The 26,222-nt window shown below is 35.2% G+C and overlaps 1 protein-coding gene across 1 annotated transcript in view; it reads right to left on the bottom strand.

Moving 5' to 3' along the window:
• The window catches only part of ltbp4 (latent transforming growth factor beta binding protein 4), a 79,260-nt gene that overhangs the window by 23,223 nt on the left and 29,815 nt on the right, over positions 1 to 26,222 (bottom strand). Inside the window, exons 6-13 of the mRNA XM_016537340.1 lie at positions 19,065 to 19,277; positions 13,422 to 13,699; positions 10,255 to 10,357; positions 7,575 to 7,643; positions 5,780 to 5,902; positions 2,173 to 2,337; positions 337 to 768; positions 148 to 255 (exon numbers count right to left, since the gene is read on the bottom strand). Coding sequence (XP_016392826.1) covers positions 148 to 255; positions 337 to 768; positions 2,173 to 2,337; positions 5,780 to 5,902; positions 7,575 to 7,643; positions 10,255 to 10,357; positions 13,422 to 13,699; positions 19,065 to 19,277 — 1,491 coding nt within the window. The remainder of the gene's footprint in view (positions 1 to 147; positions 256 to 336; positions 769 to 2,172; positions 2,338 to 5,779; positions 5,903 to 7,574; positions 7,644 to 10,254; positions 10,358 to 13,421; positions 13,700 to 19,064; positions 19,278 to 26,222) is intronic.

Below are 26,222 nucleotides of genomic sequence, written 5' to 3'. Positions count from 1 at the left end.
AAGTGGGTCAAAAATGCATTTAGTATAAATTTAAACTACAATACATTTTAATTTAGTTGTAAGTACCATGCATCTAAGAGTCTGAAAATGTTACATTTAGTTCACAATTAAGCATACTTAATTTTCACCAGTCTCTCTGATGCTTACCTTGTCTAGTTGGAAGTGGTCGGGCTGTAGCCGGTACAGGAGGAGGTCTGACGGGAGATATTGGCTGTCTGTTAACCGAAGGCCGGCTGGTTTGCGTCCGTACAACAGCTGTACACAATCAGACTGAATCACACACACGTACACCAGTGAGTTTTAATAAATAACCTAATGAGAAACGCTGCGGCTCACGTGTGTTCACTCTGGCCGGCTGGCTGGGAGCGGACGGACGGATGCTGGAAGGCTGCTGAGGTCTGGCGTTTGTGGTTTGAGAGCCGCCGCTCGTTGACAGGTTTGGTTTTGGTTGAGTTATGATGATAACCGAGCCGGCCTGTGAACCCGCGTCAGGTTGCTGTGGTCTCGCAGGACTCTGCTGGACTCGGATGGTCTGCGTGTTGGTCGGTGAATATGGCGCTTGCTGGATTCGGGTTGACTGTGAGATTGTGGAGTGAGTCCTGGAGCCTTCAGGTTGGGATGCTATGTCTTGGGTGGATGCACGGACATTTTCGGACACCAAAGGCGGTCCGCCGGTGTCAAGCATCTCAGCTAGCCTCTGGTTAAACTTGACAGGCGAAGCCGAATAATGGTAACCCGGTCCAGCAGGACAGATCTCTTTGAAGGCGGCTGTGAACATAGAGTTAGATGCTGAAAACCTGTAAATGTCCAATGGAGTCACAAGTGTTGTTTCAGAAATTTCAAGTTCAACCGGGACAACAGGAGAACTTCAACTTGTGTTATTTAAACAAAGACAGACAATCTACACAGCAAATTCCATGCACTTTACATGTGCTTTAGTATGTTAATCAACACATTTAATAAGTGCACTTCTTTAAAGCATGACAAAATATTATGAAAACATTAATAGTTTAAAATGTACTTTAAAGTAAAAATTGTGTGCACTTTTTAAAAGTCTACTTAAGTGTGTTAAGAAACAAATGTGTTTCATGAAAGTGTCTCTCTTTAAGCACACCTAAGTTATTTCGCTAATATCATATCTGCAAGAACAGTTTTTAAAATTATACTTTTAAGATTTAAGAAGAATGCGCATTTAATACAATTAAGCAACCTTCTTTTTTATAAGGGACATTTATAATTGTTATTTACATTTACATACGTTAAAGCCATTTCTATTTAAACTTGCAATATTTATATTTGTAAGTAGCAATTACACATTTGTAATGATGAAGTTGCAATTTATTACATTTAAAATATATTTTACTTTAAATGTAATATTAAATAACACTACAGTTAAAATTCTAATCAAGTACTTTACATGTGTTTTAGTATGTTAGTCAATGCATGAAAATACGTGTACTTCTTCAAAGCATGGCAAACAATTATTAAACAGGATAATTTTAAATGTACTTCAAAGTAAATAAAATTATTTGACATTATTACTAAGTGCCTTTTGAAAGTGTACTTAAGTGTGTTGAGGAATAAAGTCAGTGTCTTTTTTAAAGTCACTTCAATGGCCTTTTATTTCATTAATATTATATTATCTGCAAGTACAGTGTTTTAAAATATACTTTTAAAATTTGAAGTATACACTACAAGTGCACATCCAGTACAATAAAGCGCACTACTTGTTCACAAGGGTGAAATAGCTTTGTGTGAGATCAAAATTTAAGACATAATTCACTGGAATGGACACAGTTGATTTTTGTTTTTTAATCGAGCCAGAAAAGTTGAGGGTCAACCGGGACAGCGCTAGAACCTCAACTTGTGGTATTTAAACTAAGACAAATTACACAGTAAATTCCAACTGCTTTGATATTCCTCCAAACATTTTCTGAGAAATATTGCTGGTGGTGTGGGTGGGACGAGGTCCTTGAGGAACAGTTGGACTCTTTGTGCAAAAACCAAATCATGTTGTTTCAATATTCTGTATTAACACACTGTAATGTTCTCAGTGCTGTCCTCCAGCCTTCTTACCGCTCTTTGTCCCAACTTCTGCATTAAAGATGTTCATTCCAATGCAGTTGTTTGAAAGGAGAAGTGCATTCTTTGAATGTCTGTAAGGCCTCTTACCTGAGCCGAAGTACGGGCATAACTCACACTCCTTCCCCCAGGCTTTGCCCACTCGACTGCAGCAGCAGATCTGTTTGGTGATGTTCTTCAGGATGGGCAGAGAACAGGAGCCCTGGTTCAGGATACGGAAACACTGGTCCTTCTCCGAGGAGATCACCTTCTGTGCTGCGAGGGGGAAAATAATATAAAATAACATTACATAGGGATACAGGTATGGACACGAATCTCAACATGCAACAGATCGTGCATGCAAGTACAAATGCATTCATTTATGAACATGAAAGCATATAGATGAGTCTTCATATTTACTGCTGTCTTAAAAAGGGACAGTTCACGCAAAAATGTCAATTCTGTCATCATTTCCTCTCCCTCGTGTCGTTTGAAACCTTTATGACTTTCATTCTTTTGTGGAACACAAAAGCAGGAGTTTAGAGGAATGATCATGCTGCTCTTATCCATACAATAAAAGCATACAGTAACCATAAAGGTATCAATAAAATCAGTCTATACAACTTTAAATCTTAAGTCTCCAGCCATACCCTTGTGGAAAAGAAATACATTTTAGCATACTTTTAAAAAAAGAGTACTTGTTACAGAAACAATAATACTTTAAAAGAACAGACTTAAGTGTGAACTGAATCTAATGTTTACAAACACTTCATTGCATGTTATTTACAAAGGAAAATTATATTAAATGTAATTGTGTGTATACACATTTACATTTAATACAATTTTAATTTAATTGTAAATAATACAAAATAAATAAAAAAATCATATAATTTAAAATAGTTTTTATTTTATTTTTATTTTCAATTAAGAATTTTCAATAAAGACGATTATATTTTTCAAGTGTAGTTGAACTTACAGTAAGAGTGCTTTTTCGACCCATTTAATTGGACTTTAAGTACATTTTTTTTTAAAGATTATTAAAACATAATGATTTATAATGTACTTGACAGTAAAACTTTTAATTTGGCATTTTTAAACCTTTTAAAATGCACTTACGTATGTTAATAAACAGTCATGAAAGTGTTTTTTCATATTTTTTGCAAATGCTTTTTTTTTTTTTTATATCAATTCAATCTAATTAAACACACTTATTTTCCTACAAGGGTAATTATAGCTTTAAACATTTAAGACATCATTCACTGAAATTTTACTTTTAAACAAACAAATAAAATTGTGCTGAGGGAACGTTTTTAATGAAAAACATCTTAAATTTTGGCCTGCTCATTACACAAAGTTATTGTATGGCCTACAATATAGTGCACAACTTTTAATGGTGTTTTTTCTTTGGAGCTTGGCAGTATTAATCACTAAAAAGAGCAGCTTGGACATTCTGCAAAACATCTCTGTTTGTGTTCCACAGAAGAAAGACAATCATACGGGTTTGAAACAACACGAGTACATGATTTCTTTTTTGGTGAACTATTCCTTTAAGTTGGTTGTGTTTGTTATAGACGTCATACTTACGCAAATCTAGCTTAAAAAAGTTCTAAAGTGATAAATAGTTCTGCTACTCATTTTACACTGACATCATTCGTTACACTCTTGGCGCTTTGATTTGGTTTTGCAGCACAAACAAAGTTTAAAGGAGAGCCAGGCATACAATAATCATCCACAGAGCCACTGGAAATGACATACAGATCAGCCCAAATCACTGCAGGAATATGCACATAATCACACATATACAGAAGCAGACACAGCAGGAGACGTAGTTACACCTACCTGACTGACACACATGAAAATGCTCAGAGTCACATGAAGTCTTGACAAGATTCAGACAAGAAGAAAATCTGATTAAAATAGAGTCACAGAATTTCCCAGATGCAAAAACTCAGGCAGAAAGAGGCAGCTCCCAATCGACGGGGAAACACAGGAAAACACTGAGCGATCAGTCAGGACAGGCCTCGATGTAGGGATGCATATGCAGAGTCAGGACAAAGGGAAAAGTATAGCTCCACTCATCAGGCATCTCTCAAGCAGAGCACAGTAATGCCTGCTGGAATAGACAGAAGCACAACGCCACACAGCCAAAAACCTCCACTCATCTGTGTGCACTTTGTAGTGTGGATTTGAAACTCATGCTTTGGTATAGTACCTGAAAATGCTCACCTCAGACCATCCAAGATACAAATGAGTTTGTTTCTTCATCAGATTTGGAGAAATGCAACTCGCTCACCAATGGATGCTCTGCAGTGAATGGGTGCCGTCAGAATGAGAGTCCAAACAGCTGTTAAAAACATCACAATAATCCACGAGTAATCCACACCACTCCAGTCCATCAGTTAATATCTTGTGAAGCCAAAAGCTGCATGTTTGTAAGAAACATTTAGTCATTTAGCAGACGCTTTTATTCAAAGAGACTTAAAAATGAGGACAATAGAAGCAATCAAAACCAACAAAAGAGAATAATAAGCAAGTACTATGACAAGTCTCGGTTAGCCTAACACAGTACACGTAGCAAAGGTTTTATATATATATATATATATATATATATATATATATATATTCAGGAAGTGTTGTTATGGATTATAAACTCGTATTTTGGCAAGAAGCAATGGTTTAAAGTTAAAAACGTCTTAAAGATGGATTTGTTTTTTTACAAACACACAGCTTTTCACTTCACAAGACATTAACTGATGGTTAATGCTGGATTTGTTTCATCTTTTGTCTTCTCCAGATGTTAACTGATGGACTGGAGTGCTGTGGATTACTTGTGGATTATTGTGATGTTTTTATCAGCTGTTTGGACTCTCATTCTGACGGCACCCATTCACTGCAGAGCATCCATTGCTGAGACACTGATGCAATGCTACATTTCTACAAATCTGATGAAGAAACAAACTCATCTACATCTTAGGCCTCGTTTACACTGCAGGTCTTGATGCCCAATTCTGATTTGTTGCCTATATCCGATTTTTTTTTGACCGTCCGTTTACACGTTCTTTCAGTTGTGACCCGTATTCGATTCAAATGTTTACACTTACGCTTAAAGGGGGGTTCTTGCACCACACACCAGCCAAAATGGACAAACGTGAAATATGCTTGATGCTAGCTTTGCGATATATGCATAGACTGTAAAAAACAAATACATATGCAAAGTTCTCCTGCGTTGTTGTCATTTACTGCCTCCACACATGCTTCCTCCTGAGAATAATATGTTAAAATTATTAAAAGAATAAAATTGTCGCAGTTTTAATGATGTACAGAATGCAATGCCACAGAAATTCCGTTCTGCCTGTTTACATGACAGTCGCATTGGCACATATCAGATTTATTTCCACATGAATGAGGCCTGAAACTCATCTTGAAATATCCAAATGCATGCATTTTTTTTCCTGTTTACATGGTCATAGAACACATCCGATCTGTCACATACGAGCAAAAAAATCGGAATTGGGTCACATTTAACTGACAGTGTAAACAAGGCGCAGATGTCCTGAGGGTGAGCGCATTTTTGGCAAATTTCCATTTTTGGGAGAATTATTTCTTTACGTCTGTGTATGACTGAAGGCTGTAGCTGTGTGGTTTGGCTGTCCTGCCATATTCCCGCCGCCGCTCTCCTCTCAGGTGACGCCGTGGTGTCCGACAGCCCCGTACTTACAGATGCAGATCCCATGAGAGGCGTCCAATAAGTAGCCCTCTTTGCAGACACAACTGTAGCTCCCTCGGGTGTTAACACAGTTCCCGTTTTCACAGAAACCCGGCTGCAAACACTCGTTAATATCTACACCAGAGGAGGAAACATGACTGTCATAACCTGACGAGTTGGATTGTTCACGCTGTGAAAAAGTAGTGTGCTTAACACACTTCTTAACACACTTAAGTAGACTTGGATGGATAACTGAGACTGATTGTGAGTGAAGAAGCACCCGTCCAGACAAACAGGTGAACCGGTAGCTTGCAGACATGTAAAAGTGCAGCTCGCTTTCAATAAAATATATTTTTTCCGGAAAGTTACAGTATATTTATACAGTACAATAATGATCAAGAAAACGTGATTCCGCATGATACACTCTTAAAAATAAAGCTTCCAAAAGGACCATTGAAGAACATTTCAGTGAACAGTTCTTAAAAGAACTTTCTTAGTGTGAAGAACATTTTAATAATTTAAAGCACCTTTTGTCCAGTGGAAAGGTTCCATGGATGTTAAAGGTTGTCCATCAATGCCAATAGAGGACTTTTAATTTGAAGAGTGTACATGCATGTACAAACTTTTCAGTACTTACATAAGGATACCTTGCACTGTGTTGTACAATGTTATTACCTCAAATGTAGCAAATACAGGAACCATTAATGTTACATAATGACAGAATTAATCTGTGGTTTGTAGCGGAGAGAGAGATATGTAACAAATCTGAAGTTGTCATTATTTGACCCTGTGACCACCTCCAGCTCTGTCTTGATAAATTGCTTTTACAGTGTGTTTATCAAGCTATCTGGTCTGCCGTTACGGTCAGGAGAAAGATTAGAAAACAATGCCGTAGATTCCCCCGAGAAGGTGGTCTCTGGATTTCACACATACTGACAAATTGTGAAAGATTAATTCCGTCATAATTACTACCATGTGAGAAAACCTGGAGTTAACAGCTATGTAAGGCATTTTTTTTCTCCTTTAAATTTAGCTCCTCAGTATGTATTTCAAAAGCCAAACCGAAGCATACATGATATGTGCCAAACTGTAATTCAAATAACTCCATGGTAGTCAAAATATGCGAATAAATAAATTCAAAAATAACATAAAAAATAAATAATGAAATTTTAAAGAATAAATAAAAATAAAATAATATTCAATAAATAAACAAACATATCATAAATATATTTGAACTATGAAATTATGCTTTAATAAAGTTATAAAATTTTAATTATATTATAATTTAAAAATTATATTTTAATTTTCTATAAATTATAATACATGCATTATGAAAGTATTCATTCAATTTCTATTCCCATTTTGGGATTTAGATCTCCAATAGATAAAATAGTCTCGTCTCACATTTCACTCAGAATTATGGCACATTACGGAAATAAAATGGGTTATAAATGCAAACTTCAACCCTCTTCTCAATGCGGATTGTGCTGTGTTAGTCACTTTGAATAAAACGATCAATTAAATGTCTACTTATCACATCGGCTCCACAGCATTAAAGCAGCATGAACTACACAACGAGCGAGACTGAGAAGAGCATCTGCTTCAGTTTCAGTATTTACACAAAACTAGATGTGTGCAGCAACCATTAAACCGTCTTTAGAGACTGATGTATTTGGCTGACCTCTGGAGGAAGGAAGGAAGAACAAAGTGTTTGTTTGCATGTTCCTAAAATGTGTTTTGGCCGGCGAGAGATCACTGTGAACGCTAGGATCAATCTAGCACAGGAGGACGGGGCGAGGACTCTTACCCACACACTGCGTCCCGTTGACCCTCTCGAAGCCTTTCGGGCAGCTTCCCTGTCCATTAACAGTGTTTCCTGATGAGATAAGAGCACATTGATCTCTAGCAAGACGTACGGACACATCTGTCAAACTGCAGCTAGTTTAATAATGTGTGCAAAAGGAAAATCAAACCGAGAAAGAGGAAAAACATGCAGATAATTAACAAGTGATTCATCAGCAAGACTGGAGGCTGAAACAAATACAATAACACAAAATATCCCGACACTATATTTCATTAAAGCCACATTCTGGCTTTGTACTCACATGTGAGAATATGTAGCTTATGTGCATGCATATACTGTATATAACTTAATGTATAGGTTTACAGTTTAAATACAGAGGGATTTGTTTATTTATACGGCAACCCTTGAGAAAAAAGAAGTACACTTTTAAACTGTAATGAACGTGAAGTTTTTAGACACTTAATTGCATGGTATTTACAATTACATGAAAATATAATTTGCATTTATATTTTAATTGAATTTAAGAGTGTTTTCTGACCCACTTAAGTAGGACTTCAGTACATCTTTATATGTAATTTCATTTCAATTTGAAAAAAACTTTTTGTTAAAAATTACTGCTGAATGTCCTGCATTTATAGTAAACCAAAAATACTTTAATGTAATTTCTCTTGAAACTTGTATGTCATATATTTAAATATATTTGTAATTACACACTTGCAATTTATTACATTTAAAATACATTAACTTTAAATGTGATATTATTTGACACACTATAGTTACAATTATTACACTTAAAATGTGCTTTAGTATGTCAGTCAACAAGTGCATACTTCCTTAAAACACGACAAAAGATTATTAAAACAATTTAAAATGTACTTTAAAGGAAAACTTTTAATTTGGCATTATTACAAAGTGCACTTTTTAAAAGACTGTTAAGAAACAGCCATAAAAGTGTCTCTCATTAAGTCACTTAAGTGGCCTTTTATTTCATTAAAGGCAGAGTAAGTGATTTCTGGTAGCCAATGTTGATATTTGAAATCACCAAAACAAACACGCCCCTACCCCAAAAGGGTCTTGCCCCTATTTTGATAGCTCCGCCCCACATATATGTACGCAACCCAGGCAACGATTAGTTCTGTGAAACAAAGCAAAACCAATGTTACACCGTGTCTACGGACGTGAGCGGCGCGGAGCAACAAATCCCCGACAGAAAACTGCTGCCGGGTTCTATTTATGACGTGCTGACACAAATTTCAAATGGTTTTCAACGGTCGTTTGATCGCGTCCAGTGTAGGCAGACTTTAGCTGTTGTAGACACGGTGTCACTCACCTATTGAGAAGAAACAAAGCAACCTCGGCGTCCGATCACAGGCCTCCGCTCCTTGAGTTCTCTCCAGCGCTGGAAAGCTGATCCGATATTTACACGGATCCTACTTCTTGCCTTATCGTTCCGCAGACGGTTTCCTCTTTTGTTTTTTATCCGCCATCTCTATCTCTCTGTCGCCCGGCTCGGCTAATGTCCGTCCCATGCACTGAAAGCTCTCTCCTCCACATCACGAGTAGACACGCCCCAGATCAACAAAAATATAATATTATATCAACGATACTAAAATAGCACTGATCAACTGCATTATTAATAAATGCTTTTCTCTATAAAAACCCTCTTAAATGTGATTTTTTTTCCTAGTTACAATATCATCATATTTACTGTATTTACTTATTTATCCAACAGCTATTAGAAAAAATATGTCAGGTCTAGGGAGGATGTCACATTTTTATTGCGGAAAGTTGTTATAATTTTATGTAATTATTAACTCCCATTTTACAATTGCAATTACAGACAGTTTGATAATTGTGCATCTTTTTTTTTTTTATTTCTGTTCCATGAATTGTTCCATTAAATGTGTTTCATAGTTATATGAATGGATATATATATAGTTAAATTGTTGTTATATGCTAATTTTGCTATGCATACTGTATACTCTCATTGTGACAACTTACCCCACAGTGTTACAAAAAACTGCATGATAAAGACTGCATGTTTTGATCTGCATTAACATCTCAAAAAACCTGAGATCATTTCTGGGTAAACTATCCTTTTAAATTGTAATCCATTCCTCAAATAAAGCTTTTGCATATTGCATATCCCATTGTGACAACTTACCCCATATACAGCAGTATAACAAAATGTATGTTTTGCATGCTTTGTATCTGCATTAATTTCTCCAAAAAATCATGGGTTATGTCATTGCATGTCACTATATTTAATAAATGATAGGGGTGCTGAAGTCAGTTTCTATTAAAGGTTGCAGCATTCATCAAGTGGATGAGGAATGTAAATATGTTGTAATGTTTAGCCAGACGGCTGACGGAGGGCTAATGGCGACACCTTGACTGTTGTAATAATAATATAGTAACAGGACTTAAATGAGCCGTCTGCCAGAGAACTCTCAAAGCTATATTTATCTCCTGAAATCACGCAGCGACTGCAGTACTTTCTGTTTTACCAGCCAGCTGAACTGATATCAGTGAATTTATGAGTTAAGAAGGAACAAACCGGTGTTTTGTTGCCTCTTTGTGCTCTAAGTACAAACTGTGCAGCTATAATCGCTCAGATGATTTATAGTTGTAACCCTCCAGGCCTGTCTGACAGTGCTGACATACTCCATGTGCAGACTCTCACCTAAGACTGCGGGACAGAGCGTGCATTCGTTGATGCCCCAGGCCTTCCCAACACCCCTGCAGCACATCTCCTGACTCCTCAGACCAGGCAACGGAGAACTGCACTGTGGGGCGGAGCAGAAAACACACAATCCTTCACTTATCCATTCACTCAAACAACTGAATTGGGCATGGAGTGAAGAGCTAAAGGATAAGTCCACATCCAGGATAAAAAAATAAATCATCCAATGTCATCCAAGATGTTCACGTCTTTCTTTCTTCAGTCGCAAAGAAATTAAGTTTTTTTTTAAAGAGGAAAACATTCCAGGACTTTTCTCCATATAGTGGACTTCAATGGTGGCCAACGATTTTAACGTCAAAATGCAGCTTCAAAGAGCTCTACACGATCCCAGCCGAGGAATAAAGGTCTTATCTAGCCAAACGATCTGTCATTTTCTGAAAACAAATAATATTTATACTCTTTTTAACCACAAATGCTCGGCTTGCTCTAGCTCTGCGATGTGCGTCTTCACACATAACGTAATCCTGTTGGAAAGATCATGTACGGTTAGTTCTTCGTCTTTGTACTTTGGTTAAAAACGCCATCTCATTTTCTCCTCCAACTTTAAAATCATCCGACATCATTGTTTTAACTTTTGTTGTAAAGGGCATTTTTTTGCATGTTCACTTTGAAACTGCAATTTGACCTTGAAATCGTAGGCCACCGTTGAAGTCCACTATATGGCGAAAAGTCCTGGAATGTGTGAATCCTGGAAGACATGGGGGTGAGTAAATTATCAGGACAATTTTATTCTGGAACTTATCATTTAAGCAGACACTCACTAATACTCTAATGACTGCTAGATGACATGCAGTTGCAAACAGTGTTGGGGGGTAACACATTACATTACAATGCTCATGTATTCAGATTACTTTTTTCAAGTAACTAGTAAAGTAACGCATTACTTTTATATTTACGAGAAAATACCTGAGGCTTATTCATTTCACTTTCGGTGTGAAGGGGCTTTTACTTTTGCCAAAAACAGAACTTTTCCATTTTAAAAACAAACAAACAAGCAAGCCCAGCCCAGATGAGTGTAAATATGTTGTAATGTTTAGCCAGACGGCTGACGGAGGGCTAATGGCGACACCTTGACTGTTGTAATAATAATATAGTAACAGGACTTAAATGAGCCGTCTGCCAGAGAACTCTCAAAGCTATATTTATCTCCTGAAGTCACGCAGCGACTGCAGTACTTTCTGTTTTACAAGATAGACATGTGTTTTACCAGCCAGCTGAACTGATATCAGTGAATTCATGAGTTAAGAAGGAACAAACCGGTGTTTTGTAGTAATGTAACACATTACTTTCCATAAAAAGTAACTAAGTAATGCATTTAGTTACTTTTAGGGAGCAATGCAGTATTGTAATGCATTACTTTTAAAAGTAACTTTACCCAATACTGGTTGCAAAGTTGCTTGGTGTTAGTAGATTGTCTAAAGTGGACAATCAAAATAAAGTGTAACTAAAACTGTTTCATAATTTACTCATGTTGCTCAAAGCATGTTGACTTTAGCCACTGACTTCCATGCTATTTTTCCCCTATACTATGCAAGTCAATATTGGCTACTGTCAGATGTTTTTTTACTGAAATTATTTAAAATATTGTTTATTTTGTGTCCAACAAAAGGAAACTCATACAGGTTTAGACCAACTTGAGGGTGAGTAAATGATGACAGAATTCTTTTTTGGTGCGAGTATCAGACTTTTCATATAAGAGTACTTCAGAATTTTTAATCTGTGACTTAAAAGTATATTTAAAAAAAAAAAAAATACTTTCAGAAACCATAACATTAATAAAATATAAAATGCCACTTAAGTGCAAAAAGAGACACTTTCATGACTGTTACTCAACACACTTAAGTACATATTTTTTTGTAAAAAAAAGTGCACTTTGTAATAATATCAAATTAAAAGTTTTACTTTAAAGAGCTTTTTAAATGATTGTTTTAATAATCGTTTGTTGTGTTTTAAAGACGTAAACAGTAATTTGATGTGTTGACTAACATACTAAAGCACATGTAACTTTTAACTGTTATTTGATATTAAAATACTTTCAGAAACCATAACATTAATAAAATATAAAATGCCACTTAAGTGCAAAAAGAGACACTTTCATGACTGTTACTCAACACACTTAAGTACATATTTTTTTGTAAAAAAAAGTGCACTTTGTAATAATATCAAATTAAAAGTTTTACTTTAAAGAGCTTTTTAAATTATTGTTTTAATAATCTTTTGTTGTGTTTTAAAGACGTAAACAGTAATTTGATGTGTTGATTAACATACTATAAAGCACATGTAACTTTTAACTGTTATTTGATATTACATTTTAAAGTTAATATATTTTAAATGTTCTAATCTGCAACTTCATCATTACACACGTATTTACATTCACATTAAAAATGCATTTAAAGTATATTTTAGTTTACCATAAATTCTTGTGAGTACATTAACCATTAACTAACCATATTTCAAAGACAATAGAAATAATTATGAAATTACATATACTACTTAAGTGTCAAAAAAGCCCTCTTGCATTTAATATAAATTTAAATTACACATTTTTATTTAATTGTAAATAACATGCAATTAAATGTCTGAAAACACTGAATATAGTTAATGACTTTTTAGTATATTCGTAAAGTATATCATTTCCATAAGTACTCTTTTTAAAAGTAAAGTGTACTTCTTTATCACAAGGGTGATGTGCTACTTTTTTGTTCCTTTTGGGGAGCTTGACCGTCTCTGGTCTTCATCCCCTTTTGTTGTATGGAAAACAGCAGCCTTGTCATTATGTTGAATTACTACTATTGTGTTCCATAGAAAAAAATGCATATTTCCAGCAACATGCATTTGAACAAATGACGAATTGTGCTATAATAAGAGTACTCTGGCTAACCAATCTTGGATGAACACACTTCAGCAGACGGAAGTGGTTTTCACGACACTGGCTAACCTACATTTGAAGTTCAGCACGATCACATGACAGAGTCACAATAAACAAGTCATACTCGATTCATCCAGCATAGTCCAGACAAGCTCGAGTCCTGATCCTACTAGAACCGAACCAGACGCTCTACTGCTAAAACGAATGAGGAATGCAGACAGAAGAGCTTTAAGCTAACCTTTCCGTTGCGCACTTCTCTGAAGCAGTATTTGAAGCCGGACGTCTCGGTGTAGACTGAATCCCCGCGTATGGTCTGGGCTTGAACCCTCGGCGGCGCTGCCGCCTCGGCTCTCTCTCCCGGCAGCTGGTGAGGACGGGCCCCTGAGAGCCCCGCGGACCAGGTCACGGTTTCTGAGTGCTCGTGGACGGTGGGGCCGTAGCCCACCTTTAAGACCTGGTGGATCTTCACACTGGCCTCTGGAGGATGCTGGACTCGCACCTTCACCATCGGGGACGCTGACAGACAGAGACACCGGATCAGACACAGAAACACACTGAAGAAATCAAGAGTTCTTCCAGAACATACTCTCTAACTACATGTGTGCACTAACAATATCCAACAGTGTGTAGACATACATGGCTAGTTTACTCATTTTTTTCGTGAAAATAATGAGAATTCCCACCACAGTGTCATATGCAATTTGATGTTAAATTATTTAAACGACGTACTGTGTTTATTAGCAAAATTACAATTTGTGGACAATTTATGACAATTTAAAGAGATTTGGAATAAAATTGCAGACTCCTTTTTCTCGCTGAAGCTCATAACCAGCATTTTATGCATCCTAAATGCACACAATTAAATAACATTTTCACACTTTCATTAGAAATGATGCTCAATAAAAACATTGTGTTCACACATAACATGACTCACATTTCATTCAAGCAGCTCCTTATTGACACTGTTGTCTGCATGATAATAAGTACACTAACTGTTTATTTATTAGTACAATTTAAAAAAATATTATTTCTAAGTTATAATGAAACAAAGATTACTGGACTGTTTTACAATGTCTTCACAATTTCATGTTTAATTCAATGTGTTACTTGCCATTTTTTTGTAATTATTTGCAAAATGTATGTGCAATTTCTGAATGAATATATATATATATTTTTTTTTTTTGTAGTGTAACCATTGCAATAAAAATTATGTCACAACTGTGGGTTGCAGTTTATGTGAAAAATAATAGAAAGCACTTAATAAATAATCAACAACAATAATAATAAATACTAAAATGAATAAATCATTCTTTGTTTTAAAAATGCAATAATTTATATTTTTTATGGTGGGTTTTCATAATTTAGAATGAAAGTCTGGATCTGGGACACGAGCAACACAATACACTACATTCATTATTCTTTATAATTAAGCTGTATGCCACAACTAGTTATGGGGGATAGATAGATAGATAGATAGATAGATAGATAGATAGATGATAAATACATAAATAAATACACATTTAATAATAATAATTTGTTAATTATTGTTAATTCGTTTTTTATAAATTTTATTTTTTATTTTTATTATAATTATATTTTATAAATTATGGTTTGGTTGTTTACTATATAAAATAAAATAAAATAAAATAAAACCTGTTCAGCAGCAGGTGAGGGGCATTTGAAGAGCAAATATAAATGAATAATAATAATGGCACGGTAAAAATGTTCCAAGACAGTTTTAATCCCACACAGCATGCTTGTAAACATCACAAAGAGCCTTTACGGTCACTGCTAACACGCATTAATGAATATCCGGCCCTCTGGCATCACAGGTCATGTTCTGACTCTATGCACTGAACCCTAGTCCTGCAAATAACACTAAATCACTCTCACATACTCAGGACGGAGCAAAAGAAAAAGCAAGATTAATGTGTTTACTGTTTCTCACATAAATAGACCGATGCTCCAGAAATAACAGAGAGAGAAAGAGAAAGATATAGAGAGCATCCGAGTTCGGATCTCTGCATACAGAAGACTCATTCTCCTGAAGTGTGTTCGAGCTGTGAGTCACCATTACCTTCTGCCTCTCACAAACTAAACCTGGCAAAACCAGAGAAACCCCTCCTCGCCAAACAGGCGCTAAATACAATGTCGGCGCTTTCCAGTCCTCTGTGTTTTATAAAAGATGATTTGAGGTCTAAAGACAATATGAAAACGGCTCTGTGATAATAAAGGCCTAGAAAAGACAGGCACAACATGGGCCTTATTTGTTTGGACGAACATCCCTGCAACCCCATCTGGGAACACCAGGTTCAGTTTGGGATTCAGATTGTTACACAACAGTGCAGACGGTGTTTAGTGCTCATAACCCCGATCCAAGTCACCACTTGCACAATATGAGTGCTTTTTAGTTTGAAAGCTGGAGGGTTTACTGGCACCTTGCACTGAAAATAATACAAGTAGTGTAGCATTAAAAAAGTGTAGCATTTCCACTAAGAGGTTTAAGCCGGTTATTTTTAACTACCATTGCATGGTACATAGTAATATATATATATATATATATATATATTCTTGTTCTCTTTTTCTGAAACAATGTATTACAATTAAGTGAATTTATGCTTAAAACAAGAATAAATGTACATTTATCTTGATTTAAGAATGTTTAGATATTTTTACTGGAAAAGAGTACTCATTTAGTAACTTATTTTGATTTAAGAATTTTTAGATTAAAAAAAAAAAAAAAGAATTAACTATGGTTCCAACCACGTAAGTTTGCTATGAGGTTTATGAATGTTCGTTGAACTATATTGTAATGAATGAACATAATTAGTTAACAATGCTTTTGGGAAACATATCCCAAAATGTTAATTCATGTTGTGTTGTGTATATGCTTTAGGTCTTAAAAAAGGTCTTAAATTCACGCTTTCAGGTCTTAAATCAGAGCATACTATCTTAAATGTATAACGTCATGGTATTAAATGTTGCATGCACTGCAAAAAAAATATATCTTCCTTAGTATTTTTGTTTTCCAATACTGTATATTGCTTGAATAGCTCTTTTATCTTTAACTGTTTCACACCGCAAAAAAAAAACAAAAACACACTGAGATATTTTGGAAGATGTATTTACAAATATGTATTTACATTTAGAGACATAATGACTTTGTGTTCCATTCAATTTATTCTTTAAACTTCTTAAATTTACCTTTAAAAAACCTGCAGAAGCCCTGCTTAATTTCAGAACTAATGCACATTATTTTAATATCAGTGTCAGCAGTTTTTCAGCAATATAAAAAAAAAACAAATACAAGAGTATATTATAGCTAACATGAATCTAGTGTGATAAAATCACTTTCTATACCATCCAGAACACTTGCTCAATAGACTTCAACTTTAAGCCAAAATTATTGTCTGTGATGACAACACGCCAGAGATGCAATTGATAAATCTCAACCTGGAATATTCCTTCAAAAGTTAAAGCTAAATTAATCTAATCACACATTTCTGACACGTCGCAGGCCAGACTTGTCACCGGTTAGATCAACACATCAGGTCTGAAACTGGAATTGAAATTAAATTCACATTGTCTCTCCTGATCACTTTGTGAGGTTTTGTTGTTGTCGTAGCTTATCAGTTTTGGAGCGATACAGCGGTCGCCTTCGTCTGCTTGTTCATGTGTCTCTCTGCCAAAACCATGAGCTCACCTGACACTCAATGACAGATGGAAACACATTTATCATGACTGCCTGATTAAATAAACCAACTCAGAAAATAAACACGCGGCGTTCCATCAGCAGAGTCTGCGGCATGTCACTGAGCGACGGTTGCCAGATTGAGATTAGGGTTAAATGCCTGTAAGGTCATTTAGGTCAAAGGTCCTGTAAGGGTTTATCTGTAAACACTAGATACACTCGGCTTCTTAGGAATGACGTGAATAAAATACTTGACTAACATCTTCTAAAACATTTTATCATATGCTATACTTTTTAGTAATTGAGGGATTGGTTTAGATTTTTTTTTGTGTGCGAGATTAACGTCAAGTGGGATATTTGGTAGTGTTGAATGGGGATGTAACGATTCACTCAACTCACGATTCGATTTGATTCACGATTTTTTTTCACGATTTAAGACATACATTACGTATTTCATGGCACACTCGTTTTATGCGTATTTGGCGCCACCTATTGTTGTGGGTGTATTATTGACATGTCAAAGTCTAGACCCTGAATATAAGACGACCGCGTTTTTTCAGATGTATTTCCAAGAAAAAAACATCGTCTTATATTCGGGACAATACGGTACTTAGCCTACATGTTTCCCAGAAGACAAAATAAGTTTAATGTACCCTGACTTTCAAATTTAAAAGGTTTTCACCTCCAGGCTTTTATTGCAATGCTCAGTGAGCGTTTGGACCTTCTGTAATAGTTGTGTAGTAAACATAACCCAGAGCAGATTTCAGAGTAAAAACTGTGGACACGGTGGTTTCCCTGACGTCATTCTGCCTCAACAAACCCACACACGAGACACATGATCTATTCAAGCACCACACGCTCACATATTCCAGGTGTAACTGACATCTGCGTGATGCATCAGCCGTGTTTCTGCTTTAATTCCTCACAGGACTCCGATGCTGCCATTTACGGATCACATCCAAATTGAGAGCAGCAGCCAAATGAAAACAGAAAATAAATGTCGCCAGACTGTGACACAGTCATTTTTCACCATCACAAGAGTCTGGATCCGTATGCGGCCATGAGTTACACAACAGACTACAGTGCCAAAACACATATTACCCTCCCTCGATGAGAATCTTAAGCTAATTTGATGTATCCTAACACTGTAAAAGTTTTGATGAAACAGGGTGTGTTTGTAAAATAGGGTCTATTTTTCTAATTTTGCTTAAATTGTTAAAATTTGCTGTACCCTTGTGAAAAAAGATGCACACTTTTAAAAACCATACTTATTACGGAAATAATACACTTTAAAAATATATGATATTTGATATACTTAAAATGCAAACTGAATGTCAAGTTTTTAGACATTTAATTGCATGTTAATTGCAATCAAATCAAAATTAACTATAGTTAAATTTTATACATTTGAATTTTAAATGTATATTACAATGCAATTAGTTTAACTTAAGAATGGTATTTGACCCACTTGCTGTAAGTAGTATTTAAGTGTATTTTAAAATGTAATTTATTGCATTCTATTGTCTAATGTACGTGTATGTCACGTATTTTGAACATATATTTAATTACACATTTGTAATAATGAAGTTGCAATTTAAATACATTTAATAAAATATTATTTAAATCTAATATTGAATAACACACTAGTTAAAATGATAATAAAGTACTTTACATGCGTTTTAGTATGGTTGTCAACACATCAAAATAAGTGTACTTCTTTAAAACTTGACAAAAGATTATGAATATTTAAATATAAAACATTATCTAAAGTAAAACTTTTTAAAACTCTACTTAAGAAACAGTCATGAAAGTAGTGCATGCTCTCTTCAAGTACACTTAAGTGGCGTTTTATTTAACTAACATTATATTAATTGCTGTTTTTGTACTTTTGAGATTTGAAGCACACTTCTTTTTCACAAGGTCAAAACCATTTCACATGCTTCAAAATATTTGAAATGCCGATATGTTGTTGAAATGTCTTTTAACTTCAGGTAGAACTTAAAAAGCGCAATTCAAATAGTATTTAAAACTATTTCTCTCAGACTGACATGACTGAACATCATTGTGTGACAACATGCCCCTCCATAAATCAACATGCGTTAAATGAACTGTGCTTTTTGCAAAGACCTCAAAAAAAAAAAAGCGAATCCGCCGTAAGAAATATTTACTGAAAAACACAGATCCTCTCACCATTGGTGTTGATCTGCTCAGGCGTCTGCAGAGGCAGTATGTACTCAGACGTCATCGGCTGATTGGCTGAATCCACAGCACTCGTCGACGGTCTCTCGATGTGATTGGTGGAGACGGGGATGTGGCAGAACTTCCCAGTAAAGTTGGGCGGGCAGAGACATTGATCCTTCTGTACGCACACTCCTCCGTTCTTACACAACATCGGACACACGACTGACGGGAGAAAAAACAGAGAAAGTGAGTTAAAATCACAGAGAATCAGAGCAAATCCCTGATGAACGACTTCATCCATCACTCATCAACTTTATACAATTATGCAATTATTGCTCTAAAAACCACAACAGCTCAATAAGGTTCTGATGAAAGACACAGAACACAGTCATCACTGTCTTTGAATGGATGCTGTTAACAACCAAGTTATGAGTCTTGGTTTAGTGCCTCTCAAAATAGAAAGTTTCTATAAAAAGCAACTCTTTTTTTGTCGTATTTCTTTTATGTCATTATTGGCCTCGGCATGCCTTCTATATCACATGTCTGAGATGTATTAATACGTTTGGAAAGCTTGGACCAAGCCCATGCCTAAAAAAATGAAGATAAATGTAGCATGTGTGTGTGTGAGAGAGAGAGAGAGAGAGAGAGAGAGAGAGAGAGAGGGTTTCTTGGTTGTTTTTGCAGTATTCATCTGCAATCGCTCTAGCATGATCTCTAGATCCAAACACATCTGTCAAACAAACCCCATGTAGAAAGAGCTCCATACAACAACATAAACAACTCAGAAAACAAGCCCTTGAGAAAGAACAATCAGACAGAACAAGGCTAAATCTAATCTTCGACATAAAATCAAATCACAGTAGTGTTCTTTCATAACGATTCATCAAAACTTTCCAGCTGGCGTCACCAGTAAGTATTCATTTTCTGCTCCTCCAATCCGAAAACTCAACAGGTTTTGTTGACCACATCTTTGATTCGAGGTTTAAAATCTAATTTAATCCTGGAAATAAAGAGGAGGTTTTAGGGATTTGATAAAAAATGTAAATCAAATTATTGAAAATTAATTTCTAGGCCACTAATCAAATTTGACACTGACCATGTTAACTCTTTGTAGAAAAGTTTTGGTTCTTGCTTTTTTTTTTCAAATTATGCTGGCTAATACTAATAAACTCAAAGTCAAACTAAAAAATAGCAACATCTAAATTAACTGGTTTTATTCGTCAAAAATTGTATTTACCTTCCATAAAACCAACCTGTACAGATCAACTGATGCCAAGAAAACTAATTCTTATGGGTTAAATAATGTAGAAATGTAACAATTGCAGGATACATTTTTTTTTTTTAATATATTAAACTCAAATTACTCTGATGATATGATGGTTATTGTAAATTTGATGACATTTTAACAATAAATAGAGTATCAGAGTATTAAATAAAATTATAGTATTAAATAATTTATTAAGAATTACTTATAATATAATATAATATAATATAATATAATATAATATAATACTATTAAGTAAAATAATTACATTATTAAATATTAATTAAAATACAATTACAATATTAAATTAAATATATTAATAAATAAACAAGAGTCTAAAGTTTCCGTAAACCTAAATGTAAAATAATAATAATAATAAAATAAATAAATAAAAAACAACAGACAAAAATTTTCACTAGTGGTCTCAGATTTTAGATTCAACTGTTTGTCCTATTACCGATGTAAAATTTCTGCTTTTACTTGAAGTCAACCCAGTTTGCAATCTACATTATTTATTGACCTCAAATAAGTGCAGAATATATTTCTGGATCTTATCTAACAGAGTTGGTGGTAAAATGGTACAGACGCCATTATGAAGCATGTTTATCAAGGAAGTAAAGTGCTTTTTCTAATTCAAATATTTACTAAAACGAAGCAAGAAAAACAGCACAATGTTAGGAAACGTTGTAATAGGAATGCAATTCACTGAGAAGATGACAAACATGATATTATCTTTTTTTGTTCTTTAAAGTAAACACACACAAACAGCAAGGAGACGGTTAAGATCTGCCGTCTTTGGCTGACCCATTTCCTCCCAGCTGTCGCTGACAAGAGTTTGTGTGTGGGAGATGAGAGAAATCTGAGCAGTTTCATTTTGGGACTTAAAGACGCTGAGGTCACCCAACCAATTATATTCAGTTAGATGAGATTTACCTTGCTTCCTTGACACACACACACACACACCTCTACTAGCCAGGGTTTAGCGGAAGCTGAACAGTATCCAAACTCCACAGGTATCCATCATTTTTATGGCAGGGTTCAGTGCCGGGTCAGCATTGATTCTCTGCTGTATGCATGCACATCGTTTTAAAACCTATTTGTGGTAGTATTTTATAATTCCTAGAAAACATATAAACATCAAACTAGAGGCTAAAGTTTGCGAACAAACTTTGATGTTGGTTTGAGAAAGCCTGATTGGACAGCCTGAGTCAAAAGTGCCAAATCACATATCACTTTGGAGTTCTGGAGCTGGAAAATGGTTTATTCACAGTGCCATGTGGTTGCTAGGGTCCTTTATATGGTTGCTAGGGCATGGCTAGACAATTGCCAGGGTGATACCTGAAGCCTGCTAACAGTCTGAGTCAAAAGAGCCAACTAACAAATGTTTTTTTTTTTTTTCTATGCAGAGATATAGCTTATTCGTTGTACTATATGGTTGCTAGGGTCCTCCTCTAAATGGTTGCTAGGGTGTGGCTAGGCAGTTGGTATGGTTATCACAACTTTAATAGAACGTTGTAAGAAATGTTATTGTAACCTTTAAATGATGTTCAATTCACGACAAGAAAACTGGACATTTTAACAATCTTATAATATTACAAATAAATGATAGAACGGTGTAAGAAACGCTCTTGTAACCTTTACATACAGTAACATTATAATCACAACAAGAAGACTGGACAATTTAACATTTTAGATACATTTCAAAACAATGTTCCCAAAACAGTTACCTGGGTATGATGGTCTAATGCAGAAATTTAGCTTGTTAATTTTACTATATGGTTGCTAGGTTGCTTTAAATGGTTGCTAGGGTGTGGTTAGGTAGTTGTCAGATATTTAAAGACTACTTATCAGTCTGAGTAAAAAAAAACAAAAAAAACAAGCCAACACGCTTGTCTTTTACGATGTCCTGATCCAGAGATTTTCCTCTCATCCTTGTTCAGTGGAAGTCTATGGGGTGGTTGCTAGGGTGTGGTTAGAAGACTGGACAATTTAACATTTTAGATACATTTCAAAACAATGTTCCCAAAACAGTTGGGTGGGTATGATGGTCTAATGCAGAAATTTAGCTTGTTAATTTTACTATATGGTTGCTAGGTTGCTTTAAATGGTTGCTAGGGTGTGGTTAGGTAGTTGTCAGATATTTAAAGACTACTTATCAGTCTGAGTAAAAAAAACAAAAAAAAACAAGCCAACACGCTTGTCTTTTACGATGTTCTGATCCAGAGATTTTCCTCTCATCCTTGTTCAATGGAAGTCTATGGGGTGGTTGCTAGGGTGTGGTTAGGAGGTTAGGGTGTCACTATTTATAGTCTGTGTGCTTTATAGGCTCCCACCCTGAAGTCTCTGTGAGATATGGGCACTCAAATTATTTTGCAAATGCAAGTCTAAAACATCAGAAAGAGATTTAAGGTTTTAGACTTTTAAATGATGTTTCTTGTTTTTGGATGTTGTCAATGGACCAGTGAATTGTTTAGACATTTTCTTTCAACGGTACTTCTTAATGTCCACCTCTGAATCAGATTAAATCCATTTATTTGTCTACTTTTTTAACAAGGGCAAATTCGCTATAAACTAGTTTTGGTGACTTTCATGCTGGTTTTATCATGCCTACAGTGGTTAAGATGTACAGCCTACAACAAGCTACCAGTAACAAGCTATCTAACACCAGTTAAGACCATCTTATGTCTTATGCACAGACATACAAGTATAGGCCCAATAATTCCCTAATTTTAACAAGAGAATGATGTATAATATGATCTCACAAGCTGTATATTAACCATGGCATTGTATTTTATACATACACTCTAAAAAATGCTGGGTTATTATTATTATTTTAAACCCAAATGCTGGGTTCAGCTTGTTGGGTCATTTTATTGGGTTGTATTTAATATTTTTACCCAGATGCTGGGTAGTTTTTCTGTAACTAAGTTGCTGGGTTATTTTTTTTTTTAAACCCAATTGCTGGGTTCAGCTTGTTGGGTCATTTTATTGGGTTGTATTTAATATTTTTACCCAGATGCTGGGTAGTTTTTCTGTAACTAAGTTGCTGGGTTATTTTTTTTTTTAAACCCAATTGCTGGGTTCAGCTTGTTGGGTCATTTTATTGGGTTGTATTTAATATTTTTACCCAGATGCTGGGTAGTTTTTCTGTAACTAAGTTGCTGGGTCATTTTTTTTTTTAAACCCAATTGCTGGGTTCAGCTTGTTGGGTCATTTTATTGGGTTGTATTTAATATTTTTACCCAGATGCTGGGTAGTTTTTCTGTAACTAAGTTGCTGGGTTATTTTTTTTTTTAAACCCAATTGCTGGGTTCAGCTTGTTGGGTCATTTTATTGGGTTGTATTTAATATTTTTACCCAGATGCTGGGTAGTTTTTCTGTAACTAAGTTGCTGGGTTATTTTTTTTTTTAAACCCAATTGCTGGGTTCAGCTTGTTGGGTCATTTTATTGGGTTGTATTTAATATTTTTACCCAGATGCTGGGTAGTTTTTCTGTAACTAAGTTGCTGGGTCATTTTTAATGCTGGGTTATTTTTTTTCTACCCAATCGCTGGGTTGAGCCTGTCTCTGATGAAACAACCCAGCTGCTGAGTTACAGTCAGATCGCAGGCTTTTTGAGTCCACAGGACAGAGCGGTTCTCAGCGCTGCCGATTTGGTGCACTTCTTCAGCGAAATAAATACTTTTTATTTCATTTATAAAGACTTTACTGTGCTATAAATTGTATTATTTTATGCAATGCAACATAAGAACGAGTGAACATTCAGCTACGAGTGAAACGTGAGGCCGCGGTCTGAAGTTCGCAGTTCATCCGGCGAACAGCAACCCTTCACCGGCTCAGATTTCGGTGACACACCGGCACGAGAATTAACACTATTTTGGTGAAAAGCGATTACAGAGAACGGTTGAATACACTTAAATTAAAATGCTACATTTAAATGTTACATATTTTATGTCTAAAATGCTTGTTAAACTTGTTTAAATATATGTAATATTGTAAACTATGCTATATTCACCCAAATAAATTCAATGTGTCTTGCATTTTGTCCATGTGATCTTGCTTAACAATAAATGTTCATCTTTTGATTATTGTTGTTGCCTCTAGTAATTCTGTGTGTGATTTTTAATTTCCAGTCCATTTTAAGCCAGCAATATAATAATTCTTAAACAATAGCTGACTTAAAACAACCCAGCATGTTGGGTAAAAACATTTAACCCAACCAGCTGGGTCAAAATAACCCAGCATGTGTTCTGTCCAATATTTACCCAGCGCTGGGTTGCCAAATAACCCAAGTTGGGTTGTTTTTAACCCAGCATTTTTTAGAGTGTACTTGACTGTATTCTATGGATGTGAATGAGAACGAGAGGGAGAGGGAGGTTGGGTGTTGTTTGGAGATGATGTGGCAGAGGTTTGTACGTTTGGAGATGAATGAACAGTGGTGGTTTTTGAACCAGGATGAAAGCTTTTTCTTCAGCTCATCGGTGTAAACACAAACATTTGGCAACACCCTCACACTTCATAAAACTAAAGCTGGAAATCTCCAGTACCTTTTCATTTTCTAGCTTTCCACCTTCATTTCTGGACCACTGATAATCTGTTGTTTTGAAACCATTGAGGGTTCGGATAAATATTGGCTCCATCCAGATAACAGGAAGCCAAATCTACACTTTCAGCGAGGGGGGAAATATGTAAATAAAATTCTTTTGAAATGAAGAAAGGCCAGGAATACGCTGCTTGACTGAAACAACAAAATGATAAAACTCTTGACAGGACACGAATGGAAGAAAAAGCCATTTTCATTGGAGAAGGTCCAAGGAGAAAGTCTCATTTGCACTTCAAAGATTCATTCAGAGAAAAGCGCTGTGCGTATCTGCCATCTTTCAGCTTAAATGAAGAAATGAGATGCTGCCAGACTCGACTAGACCAGTTTAGGATTGCGTTTAAAACTAAAGTCTTAAATTAGACATACGAGTTATTTTATATGAAAATAAGTTTGGAAGAAGGTTTGTATCAATGCAGATACACACACATTTTGGGCACATGTCTATGAACTTCAAGGCTGACTGCATCATCACTCAAGTCAAAGGGGAAAACAGAACTATTTTGAGATAAATTAAATACACATGCTGTTAAAGCGTGCTCTTAGTGTGCTGTGCTCTGGGATAGACTAGAGAAAGCTGCAAATCAATTCATTTCAATGGCGATAGCCAGTGTGTCTGACATACGGATTCGCTGACCAATGAGAATGTTTGAGAGGCTACACTTTATATTGTTATTGTATAAAGACTCAACTTGCACTGTGTGAGACAAATATTACACACATCAGAAAGATAACATGCTTTTGCTAAAACAGCAGAATTGCAGGCTTTTATATGTACATTGTATAAAGCAAATTATCACAAAATATTTCTGGAAAATACATGAGAGGCATTTGCTTAACATTAACTGAAAAATATTTACTTTAAAGTTCTTAAGTAATGTTTAACAATAATTTTTAGCAGATTTACTAAAAAAGGATGGAATTATTTGTGAAATTTACTAACAATTTCAGAGTGAAAGCTGTTTGAAAGTAAATTGAAAGTATTTTTTAAGGATGCTTTGATAAATAGAAAGTTCAAAATAACAGCATTTATTTGAAACCGAAATCTTCTTTAACACTGTAAATGCATTTACAGTCACTTTTCATCAGCTCTCACTGAAGAAGTGTTAATTTTTCTCTCCCCATTTTTTTTTCTTTTCCAACAAAGTAGCTTTTAATTTTGTAAAATTGATTGATTTACTGATTGATTGATGGTGCTTCTCATTAAAATCTCATTATTATTAAAAAAGAAAAAAAAATGCATAAATTAATGTCAGTATGAAAATGTAACCATAAATTTAGCATTGACCCTTTAGCAACCCCC

Source organism: Sinocyclocheilus rhinocerous, unplaced genomic scaffold (genome assembly GCF_001515625.1).
Source record: "Sinocyclocheilus rhinocerous isolate Xijiao unplaced genomic scaffold, SAMN03320098_v1.1 scaffold3870, whole genome shotgun sequence".
Classification (NCBI taxonomy): Eukaryota; Metazoa; Chordata; class Actinopteri; order Cypriniformes; family Cyprinidae; genus Sinocyclocheilus; species Sinocyclocheilus rhinocerous.
The sequence above is the reverse complement of the archived record's forward strand: the minus strand, read 5'-3'. Positions and strand labels throughout refer to the sequence as shown.